This window comes from Kwoniella shandongensis, chromosome 8 (assembly GCF_008629635.2).
Source record: "Kwoniella shandongensis chromosome 8, complete sequence".
Taxonomy (NCBI): Eukaryota; Fungi; Basidiomycota; class Tremellomycetes; order Tremellales; family Cryptococcaceae; genus Kwoniella; species Kwoniella shandongensis.
Genome location: NC_089294.1, coordinates 308,484 through 321,729, shown reverse-complemented (window position 1 = coordinate 321,729; position 13,246 = coordinate 308,484). Strand labels below are relative to the sequence as shown.

The window sequence follows — 13,246 nt, the reverse complement described above, 5'->3', positions numbered from 1 at the left end:
CACAGTCACAGAGCGCGATAAACGATACATGACTGATCTTGCGTCATCCAATAAAGACAGAAAGAAATCCTGCTAACTACGATACCCGAATAATACTGTATACAACGGCGAATGTTACTGATTCTCCTGTTCAATCTTCCGTCCCGAATATTCCCCTCACATCTGAATGGTCTATGGCCTTCTAGCCCATTGCGGATCGTAACTAGGCGGTACCGTTTCATTTCCATCCACCTCCTCATCCCCATTCACAACATACATACCCGCATCCCTTTCCTGGATCACTCCATAGCTCTCTGCGGTCGAGATCGTTGGCGTTACTGGTAACGGTCTGGATGTTGCCGCGTTTTGACCACGATTCATTGTTCTTGCCTTTGTTTCTCTCATCAGAGGAGGTACGTTGGTCTGACCTTCAGCGCTTTCCGGAACAGACATTTGTTGATCGTGATGCTGTAAGAGAGGAGTGACAACACTCAAGGGATCGCGATTCGAATTCGTGAAATTTTGAGAACGATGTACTGTTGTAGGCGAAGTTGTCGGATTTCTATATTCTTCTTCTGTACCATCTTGATCACGGTTCTCGATATGTACGACAAAGGCGTTCGGATCGCGATATGGGTCAATCTCGAATGATTTCGGATCAAAGCTTTCTTCTTGGGCACTACTCAAACGACCGAGTGAAAATCAGCGGATGATCGTGGAGAGCACGAGTAATGCTGCTGCCGAAGAACACGTACGTGGACTTGTGGGCTTTTCGACGACGATAGTAGAAGAACCAAATTAAGAACGCCAAGATTGCAATTGCCGCTATCCCTCCCACCTGCGTCATGATTTATCCCGTCAGTCCTCTACTCTTGTGGGATAGTGAGGCTAGGAGACATGATTGATCAGGCGATGAACTCACAACACCTGCTATAATCGCTGTTTTGCTCGATCCGCCTCCGCCGCTACTGCCTCTTCCAGCAGAGCTAGTTCCAGCCCTACAATGGAAACAACGATGATCAGCATCACGCACCCACTGGTGATGGTTGTAAATCCATCGGGCGGTGGTCACTCACCCATCCGCTTTGATGTAGACGACCTCGCTCATATCCCACACTCTGGTGTTGAGCGCGGTATGCATCACCCTCACTCCATACTGTATCGTCGGGTCCAATGCTGCATAATACAGCACTTGATCGACACTTGCCCACGCGCTCTCCCCCATAAAGGTTTGCGTAGTAGGCGTGGTCACGTTGTTCGTATTGTTCGCAACGTACGGCGAAGATGATGGAACCGAAGGCGATTTGAGCGTGATTTGATATGATCGATGATTATCACCTACTGATCCGTAAATTAGGACGAGAGACGTGTTGTCGGGCACGTTGAAAGATACGGTGGAACTGTTTCTGGTCGCTTGGAGACGATTGTAGACTGTTTTGTCGTTTGTGGCTGTCCGAAATCGAGTAGTAAGTTTGATGCTCTGTCAGTGTATTTGCGTGAAGACTCACCAAGTGACCCTACTGTAGTTTGGGTATCCCAATCGCCTTGAGATACATCAAAGGTCTCGTTTATCCTCATCGTGCCTGTCGCATTGTCTGTATAGATCGGCTCGACAGTGGAGTTGATGGTTCCAATCTTTGCGTTCGCAGGGCTAATGCGAAACTCAACGGTCAGAAGTCTTGTATTTTCCCAGCCCAGTGACTCGGCTGTGGGTTGGGGGCAGGAGAACGGGTACACCACTCACTAATCCTGTCCCAGACCCACTACAGTCGTGAATGTGATTCCATACAACTTGACCCCTGCTCTACCCGTCACTTGTATGACAACAGTATGCCATTTCTCCTCCAACCCTTTAACGAACATGATCCCATCATCACTTGACCTCTCCGCGCCTTTAGTCCCATCCACTACTACACTGACGTTCCCCACGCTGGCGTCCAGCCTGACGTACACTGCTGTTCCGAGCCAGCTGAGCGTGGCCGTCGCTCCTTGTACGGTAGTATTGTGTGCTGAGATACCTTTACCGATTGCGTCGGGGGAGTAGGTGGCATAGGAGGAATCGGTGTAGGTCAGGTTCCAGCCTAAATTCGGGTAGGTGTCTAGTTCAGGTTTGTAGATGATGGTGGGTGATTGGTCCGATACCGAAATGTTATACGGGATACCGGCAGTGACAACCAATTCTAAAGCTAGCAACGTGAGGAGGAAGGGTAACAAGTGAGAGCGAGGACTGGGCATGGTCTACGGCTGAAGGATTCGATAGATCTGGTCCGGTCTAAGCTCTAAGCGTACCGGACTGTGGACGGTCAATAGTATCAGACGATTGAGACAGCCTCAAGATGATCAAGCGAAAGTCATTTGTGATTTAGATTACTGTTACAGGCTGAATGCACGGTCGTACTATCTCATTCGGATTCCGATGCCAGACATTCAGACGATTCCTCGGCGATATACGCACAGCAGTGGACACTCATATTAGCGGTGCACTTCTCTTGAGCCGAAGGTACCAGGGCCGTCGACGACAAAGGTCTCGTGGACAGACAAACGCACGTTGATAAGCGTTATTGCTGAGAACTGAGAGGTGATACGGGTAACTTGGAATGCCGTGCCACAACTGCCCGTACGTAACTATTTACTTAATTTACTCCTACAGTTCGGCTTGGCATTTGATAAGGGCAATCATCACACACTTCCCGTCCAAACTTCTTGCTTGGACATTGTACGAAGTGCGAACCGAATAGCGTACGGCTCTCGGGGAGTACGGATCCAAGTCATATTGTAACCGTGGATAGGACACCAGTAATAGTAGTGATAGGGGTGGTGTGCCTTCAATGCGTGACATACAACAACCTCCAACCTGTAATGTTATATATGAAAGATCGACATAATGTACGCACAAGTGTTGCATTGACGCTGGAATACCAGAACAGCGAAGGATGCATACGTCCTTCATGGGCTTCGGAAAAGATGTATGCGAATCCAGAGCGTACCAGTCCATCCAAACTTGGTACGCCAGATACTACGTTATCCAACCTGTTGGACTGCTCCTACTATATCTCCGCCTTCTAAGAAACCCCCCGCACCATCCTCGGCATCCAACAACGCTTCATATTCCTCCACTGTCATTTCAACTTTGACTTTCTTCCGTCTCGGTTCTTCATCTTCTTCTCGTTCCGGCTCGTCTTTGATCTCCAGTGTCCCATCGATAGGATCGGAGCTTGGGACTTGCGGTGAAGATGTATTGGGTATTCGCGGCTTTTCGTCGTCCGTAACGATTGGACCTTTCACTGTTTCCAACACTCTTGCAAGCTCTAGTATACCCCTTTGACCCCATTCCACAACGTCGGGCTTGAAATCGTTCTGCGAATGTTTCTACCGATGAGCTACTCATTCTTGAGGCATCCTGAGGCAACGAATGATTAAGGCTCACGTAGAGATGTAGTCCTAATCGATTCAGCTCTTCCGGCTCATATGAGTCTGCAACGACTTTCATCGCTCCTAGTACATGTGGTGTATAATCTTTAAACGTTTTCGTGATGTACAGGTAGGCCTACAAGTAGGTGAATCCAAGGTGTCAGCCAGGTTCTGCTTATTCCAATGCTCAATCGGGGACACTCACCTGGCTGGGACCGACCGGTACACCTTTCTGTATAGCCCGACAAGTCCCGTCCGGCCGTTCTATGATAGGTCTGTTGGGTTTATCAGCGGCGTGTCAGGTTGTTTCCCTCGATGGTTTCGGTATGATGCCAAACTTACATCCTATTTTACGTAGTTGTCAGCGTAGTGGTCAGCTTGAGAGGTACATGGAATGTCCTGACGACCCGACTTACTTAGCTCGCATCAACCCCACCCACGGCTGAGCACTCCCTGCTGAAACCGGATGAGGCTCCACCTGCCTGCCCTTTCCCTTCCATCCTCTCCCTCTTCCCCTCTTCACATCATCTCGCCCTTTCTTCCCCCATCCTTCTTTTTCTGCCCCAGGCAACTCGCTCACTTCCCTTTCTGCTTCTCTGGTCTCTTCCTCCCCGAGGATGTTACCAAGCATGAGAGCGTGTTTTAAGCTGTTGATGTGGACATATGTTTGGGCTATAGAGAGGGATTCGAGATGATCGAAACCTAGTCTCTGGCAGATGGTATATGACCAAGCTGTGCTGACAGGAGCACGGTTGGTTGTCAACGATAGTGGTAAGAGTTGCTATTTCCATTCACAGTGCACAGAGTTAGCAATTTTGAAGGCAAGGGTGATACAGCACGAAGGAGTTGATAGCGAGGACTGACCTCTACATCCATGACAAAGTGAAAGTCCATATCTAGTGGTACGTCTGGCTCCGCCACTCCAGTCTTCAGCGGCTCTAGTAGATCACCATCCCTTCCTCGCTTCTTGACAACAGGCTCGCCGGCCGCCAATCCTCTTACAGCGTTGAGAACAGTTTTCCGAGCGTCTTTATCTTCGATCAAGGGTGCGAGCTTCTGCGGAGTGAGCTCTGATAACCGTTCAATCGTCCCGTGAGACTTGTAGCTATCATATCAAGCAGATCAGTTCGGTCTGTCTATTGTGCTTGCTGGTTGATGCCCTCGCTTCACTTACATCTTCGCGGCCAAACCCATGGCTATTCGCATATCTACGCCTCGGGACGCCAAGAGCTTAAGCCATTCCTGCAAACCCAGCTGTGCAGTGGGTGCGGGTAGTGAGGGTGTCTTGGGAGGCATGTTACTGGATGTAATAATTCACCAGCCGGATGATCTGGTAGGTGTCGATTGTTGGGAATACGATTGGATCAGGAGCGAAAACAAATCAACAACAACGACAGAACGAGAACATTAGATTTCGAGCGCAAGAGGTAGATTATTCAAGGTTGACGTCACTTCAATTAGGACACTCAGATCGTGCCTGTAAAAGAATACGATTAGAACCGATTACAAAACGTTTTCTAATCAGCTCGCTTTAATATACCGGTTACATACCCTGCCGGAACATCCCCATGGTCCTGCTTGGATACCAAACACATTCAAGCAGATCCTTTCGTCCTTGTCTTCTCCTATGATAGCCGCTGTGAAGAGATCTGACAAGTCAACATGAGCGCGCGCAAGACCCTCCTACTCGTCTGTGATGTGCAAGAACGTTTTCGTACGCCAATGTCCTCTGCCATCAAGGTTCGCTCCCAATGTTGATCGTGATTTTGTAGGTTCTGCAATCTACGGCTTCGACGCTATCACTTCAATGATATGCAAGATGGTGAAAGCTGCCCATATCCTAGAAGTGAGATAGGACAACCGATATGACGTGGTGGCTGTTGACCGTTCTCACAGATACCGACCTTGATCACCGAGCAAAACCCCAAAGGTATGAGCAATCAGTTATTGCTCAGTAGGACAACTTATAACTCTGAGAACGTGTAGCTTTGGGAGCGACTGTTTCCGAAATCACAAATATCGTTGACAATGGTCCATCGTCGTTGAATCTGGGTATACATCCCAAGACGCGGGTGAGTCCAGCTTTTAGTAGAGGATTTAGCTGTGCGGTCTGATGTGCGTCTACAGTTCTCGATGGTAACGGATGATACTCGAAAACTACTCCAAGAAGGAGAGTATGACAACTACATCGTTGCAGGCATCGAGGTAAGTGTATGGTACTTGAAACCTCGTTATCACGACTGACTCATGGTCCGTCCGGTCTTGCAGTCTCACGTCTGCGTCCTTCAAACAGCATTGGATTTACTCAAATTCCCAAGTAGTCCAAACGTCTATGTTCTAGCCGACGCTGTGTCATCATGTAATAAGCAAGAAATACCAGTCGCTCTTCGTAGGATAGAGAGAGCTGGAGGGGTCGTGACAACCACAGAATCGCTCCTGTTCCAATTACTAGGTAGGTAGTATGATTCACTGGCGTTTCCTGAAAATCAGAAGCTGAACGGTTGACTGTGTCTAGGCGACGCGATAGACCCCAAGTTCAAGGCGATCGCGGGGCTGATCAAAGAGGAGAAAGGGAACACGGCAGAAGCTCTCAGTGTAATCCTGGGCAGTGCGTCGAGCAATGCATAGCGACTGGATCTGTTGATGTTACTAAGATCGCCGTGAATTGATGCATGAATTCGCCCTGACACCGCCAGAAATAGCTTGATCCGGGGTTCCACGTCATCACATCTTGCTCGCACTTTCTACCGCATTCAACGCGACTGACCGTCAAGCGCTATGACTTTAAGCATCTCTTGAATAGTATCCAACTTCCTGAAATCTATTGTCACATAGAACGGCGGGATTATGAGGGTATTAGGCGCATTCGTGACCGCTCTTGCGTGTCTGACAACTTTAATCGGAGCTGAAAGCGCAGGCGAAGGTGGGACTGAGACATTCAGATATGAGGTACGTTGTCAGCAGTGCGTCGAGCAGTCGCTCCGACCTCTGACGGAGTTACGGCTGGCAGACAATGTAAAATGCTGACAGACCTCGTTCTCTCCTCAATATTCTACCTTCCCAATTGTGGCCACAGTCCGACATCGCTCGACTCCGATCCCTTGTCATCCATTCCATTTACTCCCACAAAGAAGTCTTCCTCCGTGAACTCCTCTCCAACGCCAACGATGCACTTGAGAAACTTCGTCTGACAGCACTCACCGACCGATCTGTCATGTCCGCTGGCGAAGGGAATGTCACTATCGAGGTCAATATCGACGAGGATTCCGCTGGCAAGACCGGTCAGATCATCATCCGGGATACGGGCATTGGGATGAGTAAAGATGAGTTGACGAAGAATCTGGGCACGATCGCGAGGAGTGGGACTAGCGAGTTCTTGAAGAAGGCAGAAGAGGGGAAGGGAGTCGACGGGAATCTGATCGGACAGTTCGGTGAGCTAGATGTTACTGCGTAGTTTCTTGTCATCAAGAAGCTTGAGCTGACGCCTTTGTAGGTCTTGGTTTCTACAGTTGGTACGTCGCATTCGCCTTCATTCCATCTCGTTTTCATCTATCACGCACTCCACTAACGATTTGAACTAACTCTTCGCTTAGTTTCCTCGTATCTCCTACCGCTCGAGTATCATCTCTCCCTCCGGCGACTTCCTCCAACCCAAACCCTACTCAATACACTTTCGTCTCATCAGCCACAGGCGACTCGTTCGAAGTCTTCCCAGATCCGCGGGGTAACACTCTTGGTCGAGGAACTGAGATAGTCTTGACTATCGAAGAGGACCAAGGAGAGTTCTTGTCTGTGAACAAGCTGAAAGAGTTGATGTGAGTCCAGCTTTGTTTTGCCTCGTACAGCTGTGTGATCTGAGATCTAACATCTGGCGAAGTGAAAAACACTCAACATTCTCTACGACCTTCCCGATATACATCAAAGAGCGCAAAACGACAAAAGTCCCCATTCCAGCCCCTCAATCCCCTACAGCCGATGGCGACGACGACGAGTTCAACGATGATCTTGACTCCGATGAGCAGACTCCAAAGGAGGACGAGTTTGAGACGGTCGTCGATGAGAAATGGGTTCGTGTCAACGATAAAGCTCCAATCTGGATGAGGTGAGTAGCACTTACGACATTCGCCTGAGGCTATGCGGCTGACCGACGAGTAGGGAGCCCAAGGAGGTGTCAGACGAAGAGTACACAGAATTCTACAAGGCCGTCTCCAAAGATCAGACTGCTGAAACTCTTGGTTGGTCCCACTTCAAGGTCAGTCCCATTGTTGGTCCCCGTTGACCAAACGCTCATTTGCCACTATTATCAGGGTGACACCGGTTCTGGAGTTTCATTCCGAGCTATCATGTATATCCCTGCTCAGCTTCCGAAAGACTTTTGGCAAAGAATCACAAGTGGTATCAATAATGTTCGACTCATGGTCAAGAGGGTTTTCATCACCGATGATTTGGGAGAGGAATTCATGCCTAGATGGTTAAGCTTCCTGAAGGTTACCGTTGATGGTGAGCTAGTCCGCTTTCAGATAGTTTGACTGCTGCTGATGTGTCCGTTTCCCCCCTGTCAGCCGACGATCTACCGTATGTGTCTCGAATTACACGTGTTCCAAGGCCTATATCTGACTGTATTGCAGATTGAACGTCTCGCGTGAGACACTTCAGAACCACCGATTCCTCTCACAACTCCAACGAATTCTTGTACGCAAGGCTTTGGATCTGTTCACTCGTATCGCTGCCGATGAGCCCAAAAAGTTCGAGGAAATCTCAAAACTTTACGGTAACGCTTTGCGTATCGGGCTTCTCGAAAGTCAAAAGGACAAAATCAAGCTTGCCAAGTTGTTGAGGTTCGAGAGCACGAGGACAAATTATACCAGCTTGGAGGAATACGTGGCTAACAGGAAGGAAGGACAGAAGCAGGTAAGTAACATAACTGCTTATGGTCATCTCCAGCAATATTGTATACTGAAAGTACTCTGTCAGATCTACTATATCGCTGGAGTTGGCGAGGTGGCCAAGGATCTTGCTCGATCTCCTTTCGTGGAGAAGCTGCTTGCTCGGGGCTACGAGGTCTTGCTACTAAACCTGCCTTCTGATGAACCCATGATGGCGTCTCTCGATAACTTCATGTGAGTGTGGCTTCTGACCGTTGTCCGATCGATCGTATGAGGCTGACATAAACTTTGTCCCAACAGGGGTATGACGACTCATGACGTGTCCAAGAAAGGTCTCAAGTACGGGGACGAAGATGAGCATGAGGCAGAGAAGAAGGAGCTCGAAGCGCAGAAGGTCGCATTCAAACCTCTCACCGATTGGCTCAAGAAGGATTTGGCTGGTCAAATCAGCGATGGTGAGTTGTGTTTGAGCAATCAGATTATATATATTTGTGCTGACATGAAGCAAAACATTCAGTCGTTCTGACCAACCGACTTGTCACTTCGCCCTGCACCATAGTCGTTGACTCGATGGGCTGGTCTGCAAACATGCAACGAATCATGGCCGCTCAGCAAGACGCTCAAGACGACCCCATGTTCCAGATGATGAAGAACTTGCCAAAGGTGTTGGAGATCAACCCGAAGTCGCCGTTGATAGAAGGACTTCTCGAGCGCGTTTTGGATCTCCCAGGTGGAGAGGACGATGAGGAGGAGGGGGGATTGAGGGAGAGTGAAGAGGAGGAGGAACTGAAGCAGACTGTCAGGGTTTTGTTCGATACGACATTGGTCAGGAGTGGTTTCAGCGTGGCTGATCCGACAACGTGAGTTCGACTTGCTTCCGTTCTACATCTCGTTCAGGCTGATAAGTAGCCGTTGCATAGGTATTTTGAATTGGTCGAATCTCTCTTGAGACGATCTCTTGGAGTTTCGCTCTCTGCCAAACCTCAAATCAATATCCGACCATCCCCACCTCAAGCAGTCGGCCCTGTCGACGAATCCGACACTGGTGCCGATGATCCGAACTCGATGCTTGTTGAAGACATGCTGCAGGGTGCGGGAGAGTGGAAGGATTGGAGGCAGATGAAAGCGGAAATGGAGCATGATGAGCTTTGAGCGGACGGATGGCGGATCCCGGAAAAACAAATGTCAAGGATGGGACAAGCCAAACGCATTGCAGGAATAGTATACTAGAACGGAGAGACTTGGAGAATGCAAACAATGAACTATACATATTATGCCAGCGAATAGAGGAGCAGTCCCATGCTCTAATTGGTCTTACCGGTAATTCCTTTGTAAAATCACGCACGCCGTTAGCCTACACGAGCGGCGACCTCCACCTTTAAACAGACAAGATACGGCAGATTCAAGATCTCGATCATCGATATCACCCATCATCTATCTATTCAACCATCACTACACTACCTTTAACAAAACTTGAACAAGCTCCGAAGCGAATTGACAAAACACGAGGAGATAGAGAACATGCCATCATCAGCATCATTAGCAGAGAAACAGCGTAGAGAAGCTCATCAACAAAGAGCTGTACGTCATTTCTACTCTTGGATCGGACATCAGACCTCCACTTTCTGCTCTCGCTCCTAGTGATGTGATCTGGGACAGTACTGATTAGGTAGGAATGCAGTATGAGATCCAACTTGCGGGAGGGTTGCGAGGTGCTGCGAGATGGACGGTATATGGTGCAATAGCCTGTACGGCGGGACATTATTCTTGGCCATTGTTCAGGTATGTCGACTCTTCGATCGGAATATCAGAAGCTCATATACCGGATGGGTTCGGTCGACGATAGACGGCAAACACTTGGGTTGAAAGCGTTCCTCACTACCTCTGGTATGTGACTTTCTCCTTGGATGGGGGAAGTGCAAAGCTGATAAAAATGTCTTGCGTAGCTACTATATTCGGTCTCGTTGTCGGAGCGGGTGAGTTGGAATTGCCTATCCTATAACTTGTCGAGCTTAAGCCTCGACATGATTTCTGCTTCGATCAACATTCTACCCATACTGATTGGTTTGGACCACAACAGACGATCATCTGCTCAAATACGAACACGGCCTTCGAGAAGCCGAAAACGAAATTCGACGTCAAGCACGCGCTTCACTCGCCTTACAAGGGAGAATAGCTACCGAATCCGAAATTCGAGGATGGAGAGAAAAGAACGAACGTCGAAAGGCTGAAGAGAAGAATATAGTGGAGGAGAAGTTGAGATTAGAGGGATTATCCAACACCGAGATAGATGCCGTCACTGGGGGAGATGGGCTGGGAGAGGCGATGGATGTGGGGTTGGTACATTCGGATGGGAGAGGAGTGGGTAGAAGAGGATGAGTGAGGAGTACAGAAGGAAGGAAACAGTGGAACGGTGGACGACCAAAAACTCTACCAAAGAATGAAGAAGAGCAAAAGGACCGTCCTATCAGCCGGCGTCGCCCAGCTTGGGCTGCGGAGAGAAATTCCGAACACACCCATCGACACCACGACGACTGGATACATTCATCAAACATATACAACCCAATCTCGCATGAATCACAGCATTTGCCTCTTTCTTCAAGTCCCCTTCACCCCTGATCCGCCTAATCCGATGCAAATGTATCCTCGTACGACCTGCGTATCTGTCATATCAAGAGCATGGTGACATCCGTTAATCCCCCTCATGTCTCTTCAACCCCAGTCACTGCCTTTAACTCACCCTAATGCTCATGCGCACTGCTTTGTCTTCCCTCCTTCGCTTCCTTTTCTTTCTCTCCCTGCTACTATCCAACTCAGCCCAGCGCTCAAACAGGGTAGGATCCATCGCCAACGCTGCATATCGGGATTGCTCGGCCGCTTTCTTTCCCAGACACACCGTGAAGTGATCCAGACACTGGAGTGCGGCGTCTTTAGACCTTTTCAACATGCCGTGAATCGCATACACATCGTATAGTTGTTCCAGAACGTCTCCGACCGCATTGAACTTGTCATTAGAGAGGAGAATAGACTTGGCTTGGTTCAGCTTCCTCAGAGCGTCGTGGATGTCCGCAGCGTACTCGCCGAGGTCGGTCTCCATCCATTCGTCTTGGAGATACTCGAAGAGCGCAAGCGAAGTGTCGGCCTCGACAATTTGTATGGCGCTGGTCGCACATGCGTCGCACAGGCAAACAAATCCATGACCGTTCAATAAGTGTCTCTGTCGCTGTGCGTAAGATAGAGTTATACCTTTCTGAGGAAGGTAAGAGGCTGTTATCTCTTCTCCGCAATCGATATTGGTGTAAGCGTATAAATCTACGGTTATCGGTCAGCAATCATACGAGGAACTGTGAGTCGTATGAAAACCCACGCAAATTCCCTTCATCCTCAACCCATGACCAACCACTATTGGGAGTGCACGAGTGATTCACTCGGCAGATATGTCGAAACAGTCCCAAGGCTTGACTGTCTTTGCTAATGAGAGGGATCGAGTTGGTTTCGATAATGTTCACATAATGGTCATTGTCGGCATGTCTGTCGGTCCTACCTGTGAAAGAGTGGAATAGGCCTTGACAGTCTTGAGAAAGAGGTAGTAAAGGGAGAATGTGATCACTAGTGATGTCTTCGTCAATATCGCCGATCGGAAGGGTGAAGAATGGCTCTTCCTTGATAATGAGTTCGCCCCGTTTGATATCTCGATTAGCACGAAGTCCAAGATGTTTACCGGTATACGAATGGAAGTCGAATGGAAGGTCTCTGATTGATGGGATAGGTCGTTCTATTGATGTATAAGTCAGGCGGACTGAAATGGGCGACGAGGGGGACTCCGATGGTGGAGGGGTGGGAAGGTGGCAGGTAATAGGGGCGTGCGATGAAGAGGCAGAGCGGTCTTTATGCGAAGTCTGGACCTTGTTGAGAGTACGGATTGTCGTAGAGGTCGAGGTCGAGGGAGGTGGTGAGAGGACGCGATTGCGAGTGGAACGCTTTCCCTCCCTTTTCTTATACACGGGTCGTGAGAGGAGTATGATCACGTCATCATCCTCACCCACTCCGTCACTCTCTTCCTCGATAACGATGGGATTGTCGATGGAGCCAAGTCGTCGACCAGCTCTTGAATTTGGAGTTGACGGTGTTAGAGGAGACGATGGGCCTGGTGTGGGTTGTTGGAGAACCACCGTGAAATCGCATTCCTCCTCCTTCCCCTTTTCGTTCATGTTATTAGTTTGATAGACCGCTCAACGTCGATGAGCTACGAAGGGAGGCGGAGTGTTAGTGGCGCTGATTTGGAATGAAGCGCGCTGATATGGTCAAGGAAGACTCAAGGTCTCAGAGGCTCTCGGAAATGATTCTGGCAGGAAAGGGAGGAAGGAAGGAAGTATTTAGATATCGTGAGTATGGAGACCGAGTTCGAGTTCGAGTTGTTGAAGTCCTACGTTTGAGGGGGACAAGCTCGTACGGCGCGATGCACTGGAGGACACAGCGATGGTGAGTGTCTTCGCAGACATATGGTTTGTTAGACAGGGGAAACGGAAAGAGGATGAAAGAAAGAGTCGAAGAGATAGTGAGTATATTGAAATACAGTATCACACGCCACAAACACGTTGCAGTCAATCAGTCATTGTTGCACGGACCTCGTCTGAACCAGTCTTCACTTTACACTCAGCGTCCTTCGTTGTTATCGAACACATACAGCAGACATGAGGCTGAATGGCAGGCAGCTCTAAATGTATGGCATGTCGCCATGCATAAGTCAAACGATGCGCAGTACAATCCGAATCCACTGATGACATACATCCTCGGAGCGGTGGTCCGCCCAAGGGAGCATGCATGCGTCTTTCGGTTCGGCCGGTAATGGATTCCCGCTTAGACTCGAGTTTTTCGGATCTCCGAACTCTGTTTCGAGTGATTAGAGTGGGGCAACAACAACAAATATCTCGACTCTTGATGCTCCTGCATACACCTCAATAATCTTC

The 13,246-nt window shown here is 49.1% G+C and overlaps 5 protein-coding genes across 5 annotated transcripts; 2 read left to right on the top strand and 3 right to left on the bottom strand.

The window, feature by feature from the left end:
• Nucleotides 1-171: 171 nt before the first annotated feature.
• Nucleotides 172-2,214, bottom strand: CI109_104576 (uncharacterized protein; the record flags this gene model as incomplete). The annotated part of the gene is made up of 6 exons (XM_032006665.1): nucleotides 172-658; nucleotides 735-817; nucleotides 902-977; nucleotides 1,056-1,428; nucleotides 1,488-1,630; nucleotides 1,724-2,214. 6 exons carry the CDS (start codon nucleotides 2,212-2,214, stop codon nucleotides 172-174), a joined length of 1,653 nt encoding a protein of 550 aa, XP_031859028.1.
• Nucleotides 2,215-3,000: 786 nt separating this feature from the next.
• Nucleotides 3,001-4,686, bottom strand: CI109_104575 (uncharacterized protein; the record flags this gene model as incomplete). The annotated part of the gene is made up of 6 exons (XM_032006666.1): nucleotides 3,001-3,336; nucleotides 3,407-3,526; nucleotides 3,596-3,665; nucleotides 3,807-4,171; nucleotides 4,255-4,495; nucleotides 4,565-4,686. 6 exons carry the CDS (start codon nucleotides 4,684-4,686, stop codon nucleotides 3,001-3,003), a joined length of 1,254 nt encoding a protein of 417 aa, XP_031859029.1.
• Nucleotides 4,687-5,052: 366 nt separating this feature from the next.
• Nucleotides 5,053-9,428, top strand: CI109_104574 (uncharacterized protein; the record flags this gene model as incomplete). The annotated part of the gene is made up of 20 exons (XM_032006667.1): nucleotides 5,053-5,104; nucleotides 5,163-5,236; nucleotides 5,287-5,320; nucleotides 5,377-5,462; nucleotides 5,518-5,595; nucleotides 5,659-5,842; nucleotides 5,906-5,998; nucleotides 6,308-6,339; nucleotides 6,467-6,821; nucleotides 6,884-6,902; nucleotides 6,984-7,205; nucleotides 7,268-7,492; nucleotides 7,546-7,642; nucleotides 7,698-7,890; nucleotides 7,953-7,965; nucleotides 8,019-8,301; nucleotides 8,365-8,510; nucleotides 8,577-8,731; nucleotides 8,794-9,136; nucleotides 9,197-9,428. The coding sequence occupies 20 exons, from the start codon at nucleotides 5,053-5,055 to the stop codon at nucleotides 9,426-9,428; spliced, it is 2,916 nt and encodes a 971-aa protein (XP_031859030.1).
• Nucleotides 9,429-9,797: 369 nt separating this feature from the next.
• Nucleotides 9,798-10,655, top strand: CI109_104573 (uncharacterized protein; the record flags this gene model as incomplete). Its single annotated transcript, XM_032006668.2, has 5 exons — nucleotides 9,798-9,857; nucleotides 9,958-10,058; nucleotides 10,123-10,163; nucleotides 10,223-10,252; nucleotides 10,357-10,655. The coding sequence occupies 5 exons, from the start codon at nucleotides 9,798-9,800 to the stop codon at nucleotides 10,653-10,655; spliced, it is 531 nt and encodes a 176-aa protein (XP_031859031.2).
• Nucleotides 10,656-10,900: 245 nt separating this feature from the next.
• On the bottom strand, nucleotides 10,901-12,487 carry CI109_104572 (uncharacterized protein; the record flags this gene model as incomplete). Its single annotated transcript, XM_032006669.1, has 3 exons — nucleotides 10,901-10,939; nucleotides 11,017-11,588; nucleotides 11,644-12,487. The coding sequence occupies 3 exons, from the start codon at nucleotides 12,485-12,487 to the stop codon at nucleotides 10,901-10,903; spliced, it is 1,455 nt and encodes a 484-aa protein (XP_031859032.1).
• Nucleotides 12,488-13,246: the final 759 nt, after the last annotated feature.